The sequence below is a fragment of the Rhinopithecus bieti genome, unplaced genomic scaffold (assembly GCF_001698545.2).
Source record: "Rhinopithecus bieti isolate Rb0 unplaced genomic scaffold, ASM169854v2 scaffold_3610, whole genome shotgun sequence".
Lineage (NCBI taxonomy): Eukaryota > Metazoa > Chordata > Mammalia > Primates > Cercopithecidae > Rhinopithecus > Rhinopithecus bieti.
Genome location: NW_016804176.1, coordinates 502,344 through 524,838, shown reverse-complemented (window position 1 = coordinate 524,838; position 22,495 = coordinate 502,344). Strand labels below are relative to the sequence as shown.

Here is a 22,495-nt window from a genome sequence, read left to right as displayed (position 1 = left end):
TTGGGAGTTATACATGATATAAATGATGAATTGATGGGTGCTGATGAGTTGATGGGTGCAGCACACCAACATGGCACAAGTATACATATGTAACAAACCTGCACGTTATGCACATGTACCCTAGAACTTAAAGTATAATAAAATAAAAAAAAAAGAAATAAACATTATTTATTTTTTAACACAAGCAAATATGCTCCCTGTAACAGTTTAATGTATATGAATGCAAGCACAAACAGAAATACAGTGCAACCCACATATATAATTTAAAATTTTCAACTATAGTCTTGTGCTGTATAATGATGTTTTGGTCAATGACAGACTGCATATGTGATAGTCGTCCCATAAGATTACAATACCGTATTTTTATTGTACCTTGTCTATGTTTAGATACATAAATACTTACCATTGTGTTATAATTGCTGAGAATATTCAGTACAGTAACATACTGTATAGGTTTGTAGCCTACGAACAATAGACTATATCATACAGGCTAGGTGTGCAGCAGACTGTACCAACCAGGTTTGTGTAAGTACACTTCATGTTTACACAACGATGAAATTGCCTAATTATGCATTTCTTAGAATGCATCCCCACTGTTAAGTGATGCATGACTGTAATTTATTTCAGAAGAGTTTACTATGAAGCAAATTTATAAAGTGAATACTGTATTGTCATTAATGCCAATTATGAAACTGAAGATAACAGGAAACTAAAAGATGGTAACCAATACAAACTTGATGAATAGTTCCTTAAAATACCATATTATACTTGGGAGCCTGAGGGGGGCAGATCACGACGTCAGGAGTTCAAGATCAGCCTGACCAACATGGTGAAACCCCATCTCGACTAAAAATACAAAAAAATTTGCCAGGCGTGGTGGTGCATGTCTATAATCCCAGCTACTCAGAAGGCTGAGGCAGGAGAATTGCTTGAACCCGGGAGGCGGAGGTTGCAGTGAGCCGAGATCGCACCACTGCACTCCAGCCCAGACAAAAAAGCGAGACTCCATCTCCAACAAACAAACAAACAAACAAACAAACAAACAACCATATTATAGTTGCTGGTGAGAATGCAAATTCGTTCAGCCACTGTGGAAAACAGTGTGGAGATTTCTCAAGGAAATTAAAACAGAACTACCATTCAACCTAGCAATCCCATAACTGGGTATATACCCAAAGAAAAATAAATCATTCTACAAAAAGGACGCATGACTCATATATTCATCACAGCACCATTCATAATAGTAAAAACATAAAATCAATGTAGATGCGCATTGTCGGTGGACTGGATAAAGAAAATTTGTTACATATACGCCATGAAAAGCTATGCAGCCATAAATAAGAACAAAATTATGTCCTCTGCAGCAACATGGATGCATGTGGAAGTCATCATCGTAGGTGAATTAACGCAGGAACAGAAAACCAAATACGGTATGTTCTTACTTATAAGCAGGAGCTAAACACTGGATAAACATGGGTATAAAGATGGCAACAGTAGACACAGAGGACTACTAGAGTGGGGAAGATTGGGAGGGGGTGTCAGTTGAAAAACATCAAGTAATGTGCTCAATACCTGGGTAAGGGGATTATTTGTACACCAAACCTCAGAGACATGCAATTGACCCATGTAACAAACCTGCACGTGTACTCCCTAAATCTAAAATAAAAGTTGAAAAAAAAGAATTAATTGTTTTTCTATTTAGAATGGTTTGGCATACTTTTTTTTTAGAGGGCCAGAGAGTAAAGATTTTAGGTTTGTGGACCTATGATCTGTCTTAGCTACTCAACTCTGCCACTGTAGCCTCAAAGTAGCCACAATCTGAAATAAACAGGCATGGCTGTTGTCCAATAAAACTTTATTTACAAAAATAAGCATCTGGTCTGACGGCCAGTTTGCCAACCCTTCGTTTAAATATTTGTTGACCTAAAGAAAAAAAAACACAGAGGTAGCTTACTTTGTACCAGATATTGTGAATTATATGCAAATAAATTTCCTATAAATCATATTATATTTTTAAAAGTCCTTTGAAAGTTGTATAACATTTTTTCCTAAGTAATAAGTTCTTTATTTAGTAAATAATCACCTCTTGTTATTTTTGGTTTAAATATATATTACCTTATATTGCATGTATTTGCCATGAGACACACAATTACTTGAACTACTATTTAGCGGTAACTACACTTGAATGCGTTGTTAAAGCCATAAATCTTTTTGTAAATGTGGTGTACAGTCTGCTTTCTCAGTGTGTAGGTTAAGTTGTATTAAAGTCTGGTTACACCTAAATAATAAATTCAATATATTTTCCCAGTCCATAAATGTACATTATTTGAAAAAACTGTTCCCTACAAGGAGGAGCCAGTGTGAACAGAGTGCCTTTCTGGACTTCAGGTATCCTTTCCTGGTGAGAGCCTCCTGTGTGCAGAAGCTAGGGCTCTCTCGGGAGCAGTGATTAGAGCTGGTTTTGAAGCTGTGGAACTAAGCAGCAAATCAGTGGGCTACAAGCTAGAATAACTCAAAGGTCACAACCAAAAAGGTCACAACCAACTGCTGGATGCTTTAACTTTCAAGAGTTACTAAAAAGTGTTCACCACCCATTGAGGTCACCCAGAGTGAAAGAATGTTTGTCTTGAATTATCCCTTTAAAAAATGTGTGTTATGCTTTGGCAAAGAAACCATGCTAGAAGTCAGTATATACAGTGCACACAGGCATACTGAAAATTTTAGGAAGATGCTTAATGATCCTTCCTAGGCTTTACAAAAAAAAATTTTTTTTGAGGCGGAATCTCGCTCTGTCACCCAGGCTGGAGTGCAGTGGCACAATCTCGGCTCACTGCAAGCTCCGCCTCCCAGGTGCACGCCATTCTCCTGCCTCAGCCTCCCCAGTAGCTGGGACTACAGGCGCCTGCCACCACGCCCAGCTAATTTTTTTAATTTTTAGTAGAGACGGGGTTTCACCGTGTTAGCCAGGATGGTCTTGATCTCCTGACCTCGTGATCCGCCCGCCTCGGTCTCCCAAAGTCCTGGGATTACAGGCATGAGCCACCTAGCCCGGCCTAAAAATTTGTTTTACTCACTTCTAAGATTAAGGTTTCTAGAGATCTATGCCCACAGATTTCTAATTATTTTCTTATTGTTTGAGTTCCAAAAGAAATAGAAGACCTCGATATATGTTTACGACCAGAATGGACCTGCATTCCAAAGGTTTCATTAATAGTGCCTAAGCCCATGAACAGAGAGAAACAGGTCTCTTGTAAACTTAAGTGGTAAATATCTACTTACCACTTACCATTGCTCAGAAAATTGTTTGAAGTTGAAGGGGGATAAAAAAAGTTAAGACCCAATATTTATCTTACAAAAAATTCTTATCTCCCAACAATTTCGTGTGAAAGCAAAGCAGTATATAATAAAGCACTAATGTGTGAAACTAATGACAGTCATTATCTGAGTATTTCAGGCTGGAAAAAAGTCACTGCAAAGTCCATATAAGTAAAGACTGTTGTTTGAATTATTAACATAGTTGTATGCTTTTATTAATATTTTGCTTACCTACGGACAGATACAACTCACTGCACTGGCAATATCTTCTTCACTCTCTTGGGCTGTTAAGAGACTTAAGCTGTTTTCTCTGTACCTCTATTTCTTCTTACATAAAGTGCATAATTTTACCTGCCTTCCTCTTATTTCAGAGAACAAGCAAGGGGGATAAATAATAACCCTAGGACATTTGGTGTTATCTGGAGATTAGTGCTTATGTGAGTCAGGAAAGGCTGAGCACTAGGTTGGGTACAAGAGAGAGCCAACATAAACACTCTTTCCTTAAAAGAGATAGGAAGAATCTATGTTTACTTACTAAATTATTTACTGAATAGTTTATAAACAAGCAGACTATCGAGAATTTAATGTCAGCTTCCATGTCAGAACCCAATATCAATGCTGCTCCCTATTGCTTGCCCAAAGCTCAATTTTTTTTTTTTTTGTAACAAATAAAGGCTGTACATTCACTCTAAGATACTATCCCTGCCAGGACACATTTCCCTTATGTTATACTTAATTTAGTTGCATTATCAGCTAATAAGTTCTTGATGTTGAAAATATCTGATAAAAAAGAATGAAAGCAGAGAGGGTCATGTACCTTCTATGGAGGCAGTGGTGGGCCACAGGCAGAAGTAGGACTATTTATGATTCCCTTGGCAGTTGAACTGATATGTCCTGCAATGTTATCCAAGACCGATCCATGACACTAGGTCCCTGACCTGAAGGAAAGGTTCTGTGGAAGGCTTTTGGGAAAGGCATAGTATTTATACTCAGCAATAGACAAGATAAAATTCTCCTCTTGTATATCTTTATCATTCTCCTTTCATAAATGACTGCTGTACCACATAGAGGAAACTCTGTGGTAGCCAAAGAGTACTTAAGATACTGGGAAGGTCTCGGCTTCTATTTGTTTTTTGCATTGTGTGTGTGTGTGTGTGTGGGTGTGTATGTGCAAAATTCAATAACCATCCATAAAATACTTAGCATGTGTCAGGTACATAGCAGGTACCATAGGATACAACAATGTATAAGATATAGTCCTTATCTTTTGAGATAGTTCAGTGTATTAAGGTAGGGGGTACAAAAAGCACTACATTTGGTTGAACCAAATGACATAATGATTTAGGGTCCAATATAGAGTTGACATGGGCAATTTCATACAGTTCAATTTAATACACATTGGAATAAAATATGAGCCATGAGAGAATACAATAAATACCATGTAAGCTTACTATAGGGCCAGATACTATTCTAACTACTTTAAATGTATCAACACTTATAATTCTCACAACAATCTTATGAGGTAGGTACTATTAGCATCTTTATTTTAGAGATTGAAAAAAAAAGAAGACACAGAGGTTATCAAATTTAGATAAGATCATACAGCAAGTAAGCAGTAGAACTGGGTCTTAAACTAAAGCTTACTCCAGAGGCTTAGTACTTAAACCACGGTGCTACACTCTCTCCTTGCGAGAGAGGAAAAAAAGGCTACAATTCTAAAGCAGAAGCATGCATTCCCTTGGGGTAACTGGGCAAAGCTTTGTGGATAAAGTTATATTTGAAATATGGCTTATAGGACAAAATCTATGAAGGACTGTTTCAGACTGAGGGGAAAGAAGAGGAAATTACTGGTAAAAGGGCCAATGTAAATGGATATAATGAAACAGGAATGCAGGCAATATAAACATAGGAGTACATAGGAGAAAAGGGAGATAAGGCTAGAAAAGTGTGTAAGATGAATGCTGTAGAATTTTCTGAATGCCAGGGAGATAAGTTCATAATTTAGAGAACAGTTTGGAGCTACTACAGATGACTGGGCAGATGAATCAGTAAATCAGAGATAGGCAGTAAGAATTAATCAAGAGCAAGTATGGTGGCTTGGAATAGGGAAAAATAGGAGGTGGGAAGAAAAATTAGGAAGCTAGGACAAGAGTCCAGCTAAGAATGTATATGGACCTGGACAAGCAAGATGAAGTTTACTCTATTAAATTTTGTCCTGCAAAAGTTTTATTGAAGTTAATGTAACTCACAATTGTTTGAATGTTTGTGAACTTCTAGCATTCAAGCAATTCATTTGCTGTGCCAATCTAATATGATAATATTTTGGAATCCTTTCAAAAGTTGCCTCTGATCTCAGCCATTCATATTCATGTTCAAATGCCTATTTTCATGAAACCTTAGACTAATTTATGCTCCAACAGGCAGTCAATAAAACTTGCTCCAGTTGGATATTCATTTTATTTTGAGGTAAAAATGCTATCTATCACAAAATTTACACTTTTATAGGAATACATGATAAATTCAGGGAAAAGTAATGACTTTTAAAACAGGGGAAAAATCTCCCTCAGAAAGATGTGCAATCATCTAATTTTTTTTCTCTATATGTGTTGAAAGTCTTATAAATTTGGCCCAAATGCTCATCAAATCCTCTGCCAATAAATAATCATGACAGAGAAATAAAATTCTTGAAAAAACACAAAGTACATGCAACTGCAGCACCCTAGCTGAGGTGCCTGTCTTATTTGGGAGTACTAAAAATGTTTTGCTTTTCTCTAGGAGATTGTAACTCTTCTTATTCTTCTCCCCAGAAACAAAAAGAAGTTTTCTTTGTAGTAAAATTATAGCATTACTTCTTTAAAATACGAAAAAGTTGTCTGGATATCTCTTTAAACTGTAAACTCCCTCAACATTCTTCTTATCCTAAGTATGTGTTTTTGCTCATATTTACCCTGGGCTGACCTTTGCATAAGTGGAGTATGCTGCTACCCACGTATGTGAACTGAAAGGTCCTTTTGGGGTTACTAACCAAAAATAGGTCTTTTTTTTTCCCCAGAAAATGTTTCTAAAGAAACTAATCTGTGGAAGGCATGTTAGCATGTGCTCACTAACACAAAAACGCACATTCACATGGATTAAGACCTGTTGCAGGCACAGCAAAGCCCTAAGGGCTTACTTAGCAAATGGGACAGATAATTTTTGGTGAAGAAAGAGGTTACAGCAAGGTTATGCATAGCAAGGGTTAATTTTAGCTGGTCTGCTTTGACCATATGTGCCTCTCCAGAGCTACTGAAATATCATGACCTCTCTCATAGACTAGCATGGAGAACAGAGGGATTGCTTCAGGCCGTAGGTATCAGGTTTTGACTGAAACTTAAAGGTGGGTAGGACTGATATATATTTACAGAATCCAGGGCGGGGTGGGAGGAAGATAGATTCGATGACATGAGCAGTGTACCAGAGGAGGGAATATACAGTGTGCCTGGGGAATGGTAAGTAGCCTGAACTTACAAGCTGGGGTGGGTGTTCAGGGTCTTGGGAAAGGTTTGAAGTTTAATATTTAGGTAGTAGGGAAAGCATTAAAGATATTTTCTTAGAACATAAGAAAATTATTGTTGGCAGGGGAAGATAGATGCAAGGAAGGAGAGATGGGGCAGCGGGTGGAAAGAGAGAGAAGGGAGATACTGCTCAATGGTCACTGCACTTCACTGACTGGTAGGAAGTTGTTCAACACATCCTCCATGCCTAGAGGTTATATTTCAACAAGGCACAATGTTTGAGCTTCTTAGACCCAAGTATAAAGTAAAGGTGGCTTGGAGAGGGCAGTGGCATTTATTTTTTATGTTTGGTCAGTTCTGGCTAGGATTTGTCCTGACAGGGTTTTTATTTCATTTTTTCTTCCGTGGGGTTTTGTTTTGAATCTGAGAACTTAGAAAAGTACACATGGGAAACATGCAAATTACAATTGTATATTCTCAGGACATTTCATGTTAAACACTAACTTTTCATGTGAAATTATCTCTTTAGGGAGAATGTGAGCTCCTTGATGTCAGGGCAGTATCTTACTCTGTCTCCCTCAGGGCATACAGCTAAAGGTTGAGTACACAGCAGACTGTTAAATATTTGTGACATGGTAACAACGTATACAGTGAGAGAGTGAGGGGATGTGAGCACTTGGGTCTATCACATCTGGATGTGAGGCTTATGATGATAAAGGCGATGCTATGTTCAAGCATGTGCACTCTGATAGGTGCCCACCGTTACAGACCCTGATATAGGTTACTTTAGCCAATCATTCCTGCGACTGAGAGCAGGTGACTTTTGATAAGAAAAAGCTGGAAAGACAGGGGAAGTCAGTATCTATGTGATTTACCACATATGAATGATAATTAGCTAGTTGTCTTACGTATCATGAAGACAGGAAATCAACATATGCCAAATGACTGGTAGGAAGTTGTTCAACACATCCTCCATACGTAGAGGTTATATTTCAACAAGGCACAATGTTTAGGCTTCTTAGACCCTGTGACCTAATAAAGAAAATGACTTAACAGAAATCCTACTGCCACTTTGGGGGACAGCGGAGGGTAAAGTATTATGTGTCAGGAGGATGGTTTCAATGTGAAGCATGTAGCATTAGTAACGCATTTTTAACTGATTACTTCTCATTTCCTTACAGAATATAAAGGAGATAACTCATCTGTTGAATGAAGGAAGCTTTGGAATATACTGGCTGGGATAACCCAAACACAACCAAACAGCCACTTCTTTTACAACCTTTGTGTTAATTAGGAAGCAGCTTAGCATGTCAGATGCTTCTTAAACAGGAAGGCTATAAAGGATTTGTGGTCCGGCACAACTGACAATTGAATGACAGTTCTTAAAAACAGTACCAACTCTCCTTTTCGGTCACCTCCAAGGAAATGACATTTAAATCTCACATTGGAAATTTATTCTGCAATTTAGTCATAAAATTCAAATTATGATTTCATCACTCCAGAATTACCAACAAGAATAGCAATATCTTAACTGAATTAGGTACTCTGTCTTCCCTTCCCTTATTGCATAATATGGACTCTAGCATACACTTCCACTGATGAAAAATATCCATCCCTAAAATTTAATTAAACAAGTACCTACTACTATGGATCAGAATTTTTTTAGGAGATGTAAGGGATTTAGAAGAAGCATAAAATTTAGGCTTTGCCTTAAAGTTCAATAGAATTAATTCATTCATGCAGTCCACACAATCTGGTGAGTTCTACATGCAGGGCTAACAAACACACTAAAATGTCAGGAGGTAAACGCTATCATGTAGTAAAGGACAAAGTTCCACGGAAGCAGAGAAGGCAGAAAATTGTTCAGGCCTAGAGAATTTGGAGAAGCTTCCCCACAGAGTTGATGTTGGAGTTCTGTCCTGTGACTGAAGAGGAGATTGTCAAAGGACCAGGGGGGAATGTGTAAAGTCATTTTAAGGGTAAGAAAGAGCTTACAAGAAGGCATAATTTTGAAGCTTTAGGCAATCTGGTTGGAGAGACAAGTTTAATTTTCTATCAATGTAATCCTTAGATAAATACTTCAAGATAATAATGGTAATAATTTTAAAAGAATTTGTAAAAGAGGCAGTTTCCTAAATTCAATACATAATTGTTGATCCATGATGTATCATTTCCTCTGTTTTCCTCCTTCATTAATTTGGCCTTACTTAACCTCCAAGCATAAGCAAAAATAGAAAAAAGCAGTCTTGCAGAGAAGTTGTATTAGTTTGTTTTCATTGCTGTAAAAAAGTACCTGAGGCTGGGTCATTTATAAAGAAAAATGATTTAAATGGCTCACAGTTCTGCAGGCTGTATTAGCATCTGCTTCTGGTGAAAGCCTCAGGAAGCCTACAGTCATGGTGAAGTGGAGCAGGTCTCTCACAGGGCAAGAGTGGGAGCAAGAGATTGAAGAGGAGGTGCCACACACTTTTAAACAACCAGATCTCATGAGAACTCACTCACTATGGTGAGGACAGCACAAAGAAGAGGGTGCTAAACCATTCATGAGGAATCTGCCCACATGACCCAAACATCTCCTCCCAGGCTCCACCTCCAACATTGGGGATTACATGAGATTTGGAAGGGACAGACATCCAAACTACATCAGAAGTTAAGAAACAAATCCTTAAAAAATGTTTTGCTTGCCTATAAAATTTCATCTCAGTCACTATTCCAGTTACTAACATCCCAAATAAAACAGAGAAGGATAGCAGCTTAATTACACTAAAACATGGAAAATATCATTGAAGGAAGAAAAAGAACTGAAATTCTTACTTGTCTTTAGACCTGGATTAACACTTTGCAGACTCCAGGATGCTCTGCTAAGGATAGCTGCTGTGGCTGAAACAGAAAGAGAAGAAAACCATTAGTCATTCCTGTCATAACAATCTGATATGACCCTGTATAAACTAAAAATAAAATCCTCAGATCCCCAAACCAACTGAATGGACCCCTTCTTGGCCAAGGGGATTCCAGAGAAATTTGAAAACTTGGGTTCCTGGCCACAATGGGAAGGCAAGTCGGATATGCCTCCCCTTTGGAGTTTACAAGTGACCAGCATTAATGTTAAAATAGAGATCATAAGTCCGACAAAATAGACTCTTTGGGCAATAAGATACTAAATTATAAACAAGACCTTAGGCCATGCAAGGCAAGGGTTAAGTCACACCTGTAAGCCATTAATCTTGCTAAACAGGTCATTTTGTGGCTGACTCTGACATAGCATCCTTATTTTAATTTAAATATTTCTTTTTGCTAACTCTAAGCTTTTGTACAAAGTTTTGTTCCTTTAACCAACTGCAGATTAAAGAATCTCTGAACCAAACTATGACCTGCAAGTCCCCTCTTCAAGATATCCTGCCTTTTCAGGCTGAACCAATGTATACCTTTCATGTACTGATTTATGTTTTTGCCTGTAACTCCTGCCTCCCTGAAACATGCAGAATCAAACTGAATCTGACGGCCTTGGGCACACTTTCTCAGGACTCCTTGAGACTGGTGATATGGACAGGAGACAGGGAAACATTGGGTAGAAGAGGGTAGTTCCTGCGCAAAGGTCCCACCCTCAAGCCTGAAGACCTGCAGCCCTAAATGGAACAGGCATTTCCGTTTTCATGTCCAAAAAGCTGCCTTTTGGCCCAAAACACCCCCTATCCTGCACCCATATAAACTCTGAAGCCCAGGTTCCAGAAGCAGACCAGCAGACCAACAGACCAGCACACCAGCAAGCCAGCTGAACAGCAGAGAGATGGTGAAATGATGTGGCAGAGAGAGAGAGAGAGAGAGAGAGAGAGAGAGAGAGAGAGAGAGAGAGAGAGAGAGAGAAGAGGACCATCTGGGCGCTGAGAGGAGCTTGGCTGGGGGAGGTTGAAGAGTCCAGCCACTGGGTGGCTGGACTTCAGAGTAAGTTCACCTTCCCAATCCATCCCCATTTCCCACTCCCCATCCATCTTGCTAAGAGCCACCTCCACTACTCAGTAAAACCCTGCAGTCGTCCTTCGAGCCCCTGCATGATCTTATTTTTCTAGGACACTGGGTAAGAGCTTGGAATACAGAAAGCTGTCACTCTGGCCCTCTGCCCTTGCTATAAGGCAGAGGGTCCATTGAGCTGATTAACACTCCAGCTGTCTGTGGACTGCAAAGCTGAAAGAACTTTTTAACACTGGGGTTGCGGGCACCCCACCCCTAGACACTACCGCAGGGCTAAGGGGCCAAAGCACTTGCCCCAGCCTCTGTACCCGACTCTCTGTATTCTTCCCCTAGTGGTTTGAGCAGTGGGGCAACTGAACAGGTGAGCCAGACCCCTGTCGCATGCTCTGTGAGAGGGATCAGGGAACTCACTCATTTCAGTGGGGCCACAGTCACTTATATTGGCTCAGAATAAATCTCTTTAAAATATTTTACAGTTTGATTTTTCTGCTAACACCTGTTATGGCATCATTTTCAAATGACAAAGTATGATTTCTCCTCTCATAATAACCCGCTTTTTAAAAATTAAAATTGTGCCTAACCTACCTAACCTCTAAAAGAACTCATAAAATCACATCAAATGAAAACCTGGTCTTAATTACCTGTGGTCTCAAGCCTAGACACAGTAGGGAACAATTTTTTAAAAAATGATTTCCTACATTATTTGAGTTTAAACTTGAATCTTATTTGTAAGAATGAGGAGAAATATAAATTATTTTAAACAGTATGAAAAAAAGTTCAGTAAAAAAAGTTTATTTTTAGAAATAAACATGTGAATGATCCTGGAAGTACGGAGGGAATGAAGGGAGGTGAAAAAGCTCAACATGAGAGACACAGAAGTTTATGATGTGAGATGATCAATAATTCATCCAGTATAAACACAGTCATAATTTGATTGACATTAGTAGTAGGTAGCATAAAAAATAGGAAAAAATGAAAAATGATGAATGTAGTGTCACTCTACCTTTAAGTATTACAGTGGGTTGCTTTGTAAGCATCCCAGCTAGAAAAGTACGCATCTCTTGTCTGGGTTTGGTAGTGAAAGGTGTTTCTCCAGAATTCCCCATATCTGATCACGTTACCTCTAGTTATTCTTAGATAACTTTACTGTGATAACTTAGATAACTTTACTGTGAGCTCAGGCTCACAGTAAACATTGAGTTTTACCTCCCAGTGAAACTACTGGTGATATTGTGAAATACCTATTTGACCTTGTCTCTGTTTCTTGACACAGTTCCTAAAATCCTTGGAATCTCTGGAGTGATAAGTGTTTTTCGTATGCTAATGAGTTGTCTGATGCCTGGGGGCTCCTGGAGAGCCTCAGGATGGGGGATGGTCACAGGAAAGACCAAGAGTTGATTAGAGGTTGAGCCAGTTCAGACTCACTCTCCAACCTCTGGGAAGGGGAGAGGGACTGAAGGTTAATTTGATCACCAGTGGCCAATGTCTTAATCTGAGAGATTCTGGATAGCTGAACATGTGAAGATGCTGCACTCAGAGAGGTCATGGAAACTCTGCAACTCCAAGTCCCGTATCTTATCCTATCCATCTCTTCATCTGTGTCCTTTGTAATATCCTTTCTAATAAGCAGGTAAATGTAAGCAAGCTGTCCCAAATTATCAAACCTGAGGAGGAGGTTGTGGGAACCCCAACTTACAGCTAATTGGCCAGAAGTATAGGTAACAACCTATTACTTGCAATTGGCATCTGAAGTGAGGGGCAGTATTGTTAGACTGAGCCCTAAACCTGTGGTATCTGATGCTATTTCCAGGTAGATAGATAGACTGTCAGAATTGAATTGAATTAGAGAACACACATTGAAGAACCTGTTGGAGAATTTGTGTGGAGAGAGATTCCCACAGAGGACTAAGTTCCAATCTTTTATCTTGCCCAAATTCCTACCTAAGGGAGTCATGCCCTACAAACCAAGGGTTCTCATCAGATGGGTTTTATTTGACCCTGTATATTGTGACTTGATTTTCAATCTGACTCTGGCATAACATTATGAGACAAGGAAAAAAATATTTAACCCCAAAATATATTTCCTTGTCATGCCTTGAAATGGCCCTACAAAGTCTTTTATGGGAAAACTCCACATTCTATAGCAAATCGCCTTCCCCCTTTGTTTTCCTTCCTTCCTTCCCAGATCCAGGCAATAATCAACTAAGAGCCAGGCACTGTTTTAGGTCCAATAAGAAACATATCTTAACCTGAATAGTCCTTTCCATTAATCCCAGGTCTTCAGACAAACTCAACTAATTGTCAACCAGAAAATGTTTAAATTTACCTATAGCCTGGAAGCCCCCCGTTTGAGTTGTCCTGCCTTTCTGAACCAAACCAATGTATTTCTTAAATGTATTTAATTGATATCTTATGCCTCCCTAAAATATATAAAACTAAGCTGTACCCTGACCACCTTGGGCACATGTTCTTAGGACCTCCTGAGGGCTGTGTCATGGGCCATGGTCACTCACATTTGGCTCAGAATAAATCTCTTCAAATATTTTACAGAGTTTGACTCTTTTGGTCAACACCACACACATTTTGGTGATCTCTGGTCACTAAAATATTCTGTGTTGTGAGAGTATAGTGGGAGAAAGTGAATTTATTTTTTTTCTACATACTCTCAGATTATTAATGCTTTTGTTTCAGTCCTTAATAGAAACCCACAGTAACAATGCCAAGAAATCTATTTCTGATATAAAACAAGAAAAAGAAAGAAAATAAAGATGTACTGGACAGTGAGCTGACTCATTCCCATCTCTCTGAATGTCAGAGCCCGGTGAGTCCAATTCACCTTCCCTGAGCCGCTTTTTAATGTACTTTTTCATTAACTCCTCCCAGTTAGCTAACTGGGAAGCAGCCTTTCAGCTGTGAAAGTGTTTCTTTTTTATTCTCTCTCTAAATTTTACTATTATCTTCATCTATAGATCATTTACTCTCATATGCAATAAGAAATTATGACAAAAAGCAAACATTTTCCTAGAGTAAATAAAGTACTACACCTTGATTTTAAAGTGGCCAGAAAGCAAAACTGCATTGTAACAATTCCTTCAAACCTACTTGCTGCTTTGATACTCTAAGTCTTTATTATTACCATTATTTTCTAGAACCATTCCCACCACTATCACAGATCTTTGCTACAAATCAGAGAACACTTTGCTTCATTACTTTTTTCTCTAATTTGAGCACTAAAGGAGGATCTTTGATCAAGGTTCATTAAGTTCGTATAACTGACAACTATGCATTACTTGAGAAAATTTTGATAGTTTGAAGGATGAAAAAATTAAGTTAATCAAAATAATAACAAAGAAAGTGAAAGGAAACTTTTGTAGGTAATAGGTTTATGGCATACATGCAGTTATAATTTCATAGATGTATACTTATCTCCAAATTCATGAAGCTGTATACATTAAATATGCACATATTTTTGTACGCCAACTATACCTCAATAAAGTGATTTTAAAAATATGTTAATTATGGGATAGCACATAAACATATGTGTTATTTTGGTCAAAATTACGTAGGAAGTTTGTCTCAATTTTCAGCTTGAATCTGAGAAAACTAATGGACGACAATTTCCAGGCCTAACATCAGCAGTAAAGTTGACGAATTTTTCCATGATGGCAGAAATGGAATGTGGGGGTCAGTTATGAGACCCTAAGGAGAGTGTAGAGCCAGAGCTCAGGCCTGGAAATGCTTGGGGAGCCCTGGCCAGCCTTGAATCTTCACAAACCAGCATTTAAATTTTTTGCAAGCAGACATCTGGTGACTTTGCCTTTATTGTGCATTTGGTGACATTTTCACAAAGCAAAAACTCTTAGTCAGCTTACACTCCTGAAAATATGTATTGAATCAAGACATAAAAGGAACAAATGGTACCCTCATGGAAAGACTACAGATTTATGCTACTGCTGAGAGGGTGCTGGTTAAAAAGTAAAGCTTAATGAACAAAATTGCGCTGGCTTAGCAAATGGAAGTGTCATTCTCAGTCATCAATTTTAATTAGTGTCAGAGCCATGTACCTAATATCCAGAGGTGCTGAGCAGTGAGGGAAAAACAAGTAAAGGAAGACCATAAGCAGAGAGTCACATCCAATAGTAACAAAATTAATGAAACCATTACAAACTGTGCTCTTGGTTATGATCTGCAAGGACTCCATTTATTAACTATTCCCAACAAATCAATAAATAGGCACTTTTAAATGCTGGGTTATAAAATAAACTACCTGCAGCCCCTGGCCTCAGTGAGTCCAGTTTTCTAGGCAGGGATCTTTAAAGAAAGAGGGATCAAGCATTGGAAGAACAATGGAATATCTGTTAACAAATTTGGACAAACTTCCTGGGGAAGGTGACTCCTTGAGACAGGTGCTAAATTTGGGATAAAGGGTAATGTAGAGGAAAAGAAAGGGCAGTTAGGGCTAAAGAAACAAAGGTGCAGAAGGTACAAAGGTACAGAAGACACAGCCTGGGCATATAAAGAGTTGTGATGTGTTGGGAGTGCATAGATAGAGCTGAGGATGTGTTGAGTTAGGGAAGAAGCAGGGGCACATCAGGGAGAACCTTGCCAAAGAACTTAATTTTGATTCTGCAAACACGGGGAACTACTAATTTGCTATGCTCTGAGGTGGAGCGCCTCACAGTGGACTTACCAAGACTAGAACCGACTGCAGTTGAACTTTCCCTACTTACACCCAACTTTGTACTCAACTTCCCAACAGAAATACGTATCTGGGCCTTGGTTTCTCTGTGTTTAAAATTGGGAGAGTAAAAGTATCTATACATATATAAGATTTAAATCAGTTAGTATATGCTAATCATTTAATTTACAATACAATTAGTGATAAGTAAATGTTATACATGCTTATCATTGTTATTGTTTTTGTCATTGTTATTATTTCTAGCCACTACCTTGACAGCCGGGACATGTCTTTTCCCATGGAGAAGACTCCTATGGAGTCTAATGTGTTTACATTAGACTTTGTGCACTTAGGGTTTTGCTGATGTGAAGATGGGATGTTGTCATAAGCCCAGCTAGACTATTTAGGTCCTCCTGGCGCAGGCTGTATGTAGGCAGTGGGTTCTATTCTTTAAGAGTGTTTGGCAAATGTATCGGTGGAGTAGGGGATGGAAATCTACTTATGGCAATGATTCATTCAGCCTGAGACTAAATGCAGTCAATCCCAGTTCTCTAGTGTCTTATTAAGGGAGCAAGAGTAGGAGAATCAATGTTCTGGCAAGAATAATAATTCACCAGTTGTAGAGCAAGGGCATTTTGAAACATCCCTGAATAGACAGTGCAAATACAAGTAAACATAGTACCATATACAGCAACTGTTCTATACAATTACAGGAGGTAATGCATGTAAAAGGCCTAACACAGCATTTATTAAATACAACAAGTCTAGGTCTTGGGCCCAGATCGACAGAGTCTGAATCTCTAGGTCCCTGGTCACTCTACATTTTGGAAAGGTCCTGAGAATATGTGTGCTTACCTTGCCCTTCCACACCCCTCCCTGACAGGTGATTCTTATGACAAGACACAAAATATGTTCAGGAAACTTTTCACTATACCTTCTTGCTCTGATCAGAATCACCACATCCTCTTCAGGGTTCTGCCTCTAGGGCTTCCCCACTATGTGCCACAGTTGGTACTCATGAGGAGGCATTTGATAAAGTACATGCTGATTGATTTATCTCAATGTCACAAGCATTCTGGAAAGTTATACTGATGAAGCCAGGTTGCTGAGGTGTTGAGTAGAAATACGCTTCAGGGATCAATTCTCAAAGAACCATGTGAGACGTGTGATGCTCTTAGCAGCCAGGCCCCCTCCTTTTGTTCTGTGGTTGGATACTACTCAGTGGGTCCTCAGGCTGCAATCCTCTTTTTGATCATGGCTACCCCTTGGCATACCAAGTCCACCAGGCCTGAGTGCAGTGACAGCTCTACGCTGGAATTTCCTTTCTTTTGTGGCTCAGTGAATTAATTACATTCCCATCCATAGTTTCTCCTGAACCAAAGTGTTTTATCTCGTACATGTTATGACTCTTGGCAGCTCTAAAGAAGCCTGTGTAATCAAAACAGGAAATCTCTGAGCCTTTCCAAGAGACAGTATTACCTCTCCACATCTCCATGAGGGAGTGTATTTCTTCTATACTTAAACAGTAAATCATACGACATATTACATGAGCTAGAGAATTTAAGCAAATAAAACAGGAACTGTGAAATGGTGCTGGCGGTTTCAAACACTTTTTAATGCTTTACAGTAAAATAATAGATAACAAATTTGGAAGAGAAACCAGTGTCATAGAAAAAAGCACATGTTTAAATAAATCTGCAGCAGCCACATTTTGCTGTAAATGTATTTTGAGAAAAGTAAGGCTTCAAGGTAACGAAAATCAATGTGCAATGATAAAGACCTTCTTTTCTCACAGGTCCTATCTCTGGCTTTGAGAGACAAATGTGGAAGTTTCCTAACAACTTCAAGCTTCACATATTTATTTCCTGTCTAGCAGTGCTCTGCTTGGTGAGCTTTTCATAAACATCCTCCTGACACAAGCTTGTGCATGTGCTGAGACATCCGCTTGCAATTACAGACAGATACTAGAGTCTGGCTTTTCTAACATAGTCCCTAGCATAATAAGGCCAGTTAAAGGTGCAGTAGTGACGTCTAGGGAACACACTGGTGGTGGTGTTTTCACAAATAATACTGAAAGGAGCAGGTAATATGAATGCTGGCTCTTGGCTGGCCTGTATCTTCCTTCTGCAAAGCTTCCCAGTAATTCCTCCAGTTTTTCCTTCCTACTGTTATAAGAGCAGTGAAACATCCTGCCCAGCTAGCCACCCTGAAAGCTGCTTTTCATTACGGAGAACAGCAGAGGTGTCAACACCAGGCCATAATCAGTAAGAGAGTTTTCTATGCCATGTGATAACAGGAGTGCAGATTAATCACAGCAATGCTAAAAGGAATAAACAGAATCACAGTTTGGCACTGTGCCAAGATTAATTCTAGGTAGGCCAGCCAAGAACATATGACTGAGATTGGAAGGATATTCAAAGAGAATATTAGAAGGTTAGATGGAGATGTAAGGGAGAATGACAGAAGTGACTATCTCTTCTCCTATAATGTTAGCATAGATGATTTTAAGATTTGTGATTTCACTCATTCAAAATAGTAGTGAGGAGGCTGATTTAATTAAGTCTGGAGCTCAGATGGTGACTCATAGGTAATGTGCTGGAGCCACCTTCTCTTCCTAATTCTGTGTTCAGTTGCATCACATTATCAACTTTAAATCAGCCACAGTGGGAATATTTACACCAAAACAATTGGCAAGTCCAACAAATGAAGACTTCCTACCTTCTAATCCTGTGCAAAAGCATCCACCTTTCAAGGTCAATCTGAATGTCTTCTTTAGGAAGACATTCAGTTGGGATCCATCTCTGCATTCTTTGTGCTTCCATAACACCAATTTTGTTTTTAATATCTGGACAGTGGCACTTATTATTCCATGTCTGATATGTTAGTTATCTAACTGCCCAATGAATAATAAGCTTGAAGTCTGAAGGTAAGGATCATGGCTCATTCTCCTTTTGATCCATCACAGCATTAGCACAGTTCCTTAAATATAGGGAGTGCTCAGTATATGTTTGTAATATTACTAAATATTTTACTTTCAAAAATGTTGTGAGGCATTATGATTTTACTTATAATATTACCTTGAATTTGTCATACATTTTGTGGTCTCTGAATCCTCAGTTTGCACAAAAGAAGATTTTAAAGTACATCATCAGATCCTATAACAAGTGTCCTTTTGGAACCATGAATACTCAAATTTGAGGTAAAGTCAACATATTTTAACTAGGTTTATGACATCTAGTCCCTTGCTAGTATTTGATAAGGGAAAAAATAACAAAAATAAGATTAATTTCTTCCACTCACTGTCACCTGCATGAATGCATTTGTCTGGTTTTGCATGCAGCAGCATGTTTGTCTTTTGATACTGACATATGTGGTGCTTGTTGCTTGGTACTTGTTTACTAGGATGATACTGATAGTAGTTATTCTTAAGTCCCAAGAGTTAGTTGTTTTGGCAAATCCATAGATCTTCTTGTTCAGACCAGGTGCCATTCAGCATGTCAGAGGTGTCCTAAGAAAGCATATACTTTGGCAGAGGCTTTAAGGTGTATTTTTCCCTCTATGGGCAAAGGCATCTTTCATAAACAGGTTGGTCTGGGCTCCTGCCACTCTGTCTCTCGTTTCCAAGCTCACTCTTCAATTTCCATCCAACATTTCTTGAATAAATTTCGTTCTCTTGGAAGTAGGTATTTCAGAGCCAGAAAAAGTAATCCTGAGTTAAGAGTTGCTGTGTGTGAGTACTTACTATGTGCCAGGCACTGTCCTATGTGCTGGAATGGTAAAAACAACAGATGGAATTCTGCCTTCCTGGACCTATGTTCCAGTGTGTACGGGGACAAACACATAAGCAAATAGATGTGTATTATAATGCCAGGCAGCTGGGAAGATGTGGGGAGAGTGGCTCTTACAGATCTGAAGGTATGGTAATGAGCCACACAGATGTTTTGTGGAAGAACATTCCAGGCAAAATGAAGCAAGAATATAGGCCCTGAAATGGATTTGAGGAGTAGAAAGAAGGTGTGTGTGGCAGGAGTAGAGAGAGTGAGGGAAGAATAGAAGGATTTGAGGTTGTGGAGGTGCAAGAGGCCAGATGTTGCAGGGTCTTGCAGCCTGGAAATAAACTTATGAACTGTTCACCATGTCAGATTCCATAAAATAGGCCCCAGTAAGCTGGAATTGCTATTGCTATTCCACCTATGATGTATCTTTTCCACTGCGATCCTTTACCATCATAGTTGGGAATTGGGAGGTCTTGGGGATGGGTCCTTAGGCTATGTGGTATGTGGCTTTAATTCACTAATTAACTTTATTCCATGGTACTTGTTCTGGGTTAAACTCACAGACCAGAGGGCCATTTTTTTTTTTAAGACATATTATTGAGCACCTATTATGCACAAGGCACAATACTAGGCCCTGGGATATGGTGGTAAACAGACTAATGCTGGTCCCAGGGTTCATTTCTCTCCATTCCCCTAAACGGACCCTTTGCCCCAGACCAACATATCTGCTTAGGTCTTTGTCTACCTTATACCATTCTCCTTGCTTTCTCCAGAATGGAGGGAAGATCAGATGCAATTCCCATCTATAAAGTAGAAATGATATTTCAAAAAATGAAATAATGTATGTGAAGTACTGAGCAGAATGCTTGGCACATAGTAAGTGCTTCTGATTATGGTTGCTGGTGAATTAATGATATTTATTATATATGTCACTCATCTGATAGTTAATTATGTCTCATGCTGTATCTTGTATTATTCGCTTTGCATGTTTATGTTGTTGCTCCCTCAATTAGATTGTAAGTCTGTTGAAAGTAGCAACCTCATTTTATCTTTTCCAACTCTGCACACAGCAGGCTCTCAATAAATATCTGTAATATGTTGACTCTCTGACCTTTTATTCTAACAATCTCTTTTTAAATTAATAAGCAGTCTTAGCAGAAAAATGCATATATTTCATGGATTTATCTGTCACTTTTGTATATAGTAAAAAAGAAAACTTTGATGTTTGAATCAAACATTTTAGATTCACTTTCTAAAGGGCAATTTTGGAAAGGAATTGTTGACACTGTCTTTTGGTCAACATGGAAGTGGTTCCAGAAACTATTTAGCAGTAGAAAATGGAAGCTCTACTAGAAAGTGAATGAAGATGGATAACGTGACAGTCTACCTAGACATGTCCCTGGACTATAAAGTACCTACCTGATGCTTAGTTTTTTGAACTTTGCCCTTTTTGTGTTGTGCCTTCTGAAGTTCTTAGCTCTATTGAGAAGTATCCTTTATGGGCACTGAACTTTAAATCTAAATCTAACTTCAGTTAAAATTTTTAAAATGGACAATTAAATGAGAGTCAAAACAGTAATCAAATCAGACAACATTGTTTAAGATGGAAAATTATACCAGGTATGAAAAAAAAAGTTTCATAGCTATAAGGCAGGCAATGCCTTAAAAGTCTAGAATATAAATTTTGTTTCCTTGTTTGAATTCTATTTAACGTGATGACAATACGACATAAAGAAACAAGTCAAAAGCCTCATTGATAAACTATACACGGCCACTCCACTGGCCATAGATGTCTTGCACAGTGTGTCTTTGTGTCAGCCTGAAGGGGCAACCTGCCCCATATGCTTTTTGGAAGAACAGGGACACTGTATGGCTTTAAGTATTCCCTGATCGAATGTGGGAAAAGAAGCAGTTAGCCAAGTTCTCAACACAGTATTTATTGTGCGGAGGCCAGGAGGTGAGGGGGGAGGGACAGAACTCCCACACAACTTCTGCCTTGTTCTACTTTCTGGTGCATATAAGTTAAAAAGGTTGACAAAGATACCTCTGGGTAAATGACGTAAGGAAGATACAGGGCTTCAAGTTTAGAATCTGTAGCAAATGCTGTGTTGGTGTGTGTGTGTGTGTGTGTGTGTGTGTACAATGAAGTGCCTAGCATAAGCTAGTGCCACTGAAGAGCAACCAAAAATAATGTGTGACCATTTAGATTACAAATGCATTTGGGTTGCTATTAGCCCCTTGCCCTAAATTAGAAAACCCAGTGTTCTTCTTCTTCTTCTTCTTTTTTTTTTTTTAAGGGAATGAGCATATACAAAAAGGGGATCTATAGAAGCCAGAAATCGTTGAGCCACCAACACCATTTCAAACAATAATCCCAACAAGACATTTCTCTCTCTAAAGAACACCACCAAAAAAGAATTAAAAACCTACATGGAAAGCATCCTCTAGTTTTGGCTTATTAGGGGCTGTGCTCCCAGGAATTTCCCTTCCATTCCTGGATCTTTTAAGTCCCTGTCTGAATGGCTATCTCTACTTCCTAATTTCTTCTCTTCTGAATCTACTTTGGTTTTACTTCTAATCCTTCTGTTCCACTAAAGCTGTTCTTATCAAATTCAATAGTCCCTTCTTATTTCTTACATTACTTAACTTCTCAGATGCATTTGACCCAGTACATTACTGTTTTTTAAAAATATGCTCTTTGCTTAGATTCGAGGATGCCAGATCTACTTGCTGTCCCTTCTAGCTCACCGAGTGTTCTTTCTTGGTCTCCTTTACTGCTTCTCCTCCTCTGCCTAACCCATAAATATTGTCCTGTCACAAAACACTTCCCTCCAATATTGTAGTATTTTTTTTTTTTCCTCCTGCAAAGGGCATCTCATCAAGTCTCATGGCTTTAAATATCATTACACGTTGATGGTTCCAGATTTCTATCTTCAGTCTGAGCCTCTTCATTGAACTTCAGACTCTACTCAGCCTCTTCAGCATCTTCAGTTGGTATCCAATAGGCATCTCAATCCTAACAAAGAACTCTTGACTAATGTCTGAAAAAAACTATTCTTTCTAAATTTTTCTCTATCCCTGAAAATTGTTTCACCATCCACTCAGATACTTAAGCCAAACACTTCTGAGTCATCTTTGTCACTTCACTTTCTCTAACTTCCTCCAACTCATTAAAAAAAATTTTTTTTTTTATTATACTTTAAGTTCTAGGGTACATGTGCCTAACGTGCAGGTTTGTTACATATGTATACTTATGCCATGTT

At 38.7% G+C, this 22,495-nt stretch overlaps 1 protein-coding gene across 1 annotated transcript in view; it reads right to left on the bottom strand.

The window, feature by feature from the left end:
- The window catches only part of GHR (growth hormone receptor), a 348,381-nt gene that overhangs the window by 101,171 nt on the left and 224,715 nt on the right, over positions 1 to 22,495 (bottom strand). The window contains 1 exon segment of the mRNA XM_017867112.1: positions 9,624 to 9,689. Within this exon segment, the coding sequence (XP_017722601.1) occupies positions 9,624 to 9,689 (66 nt within the window).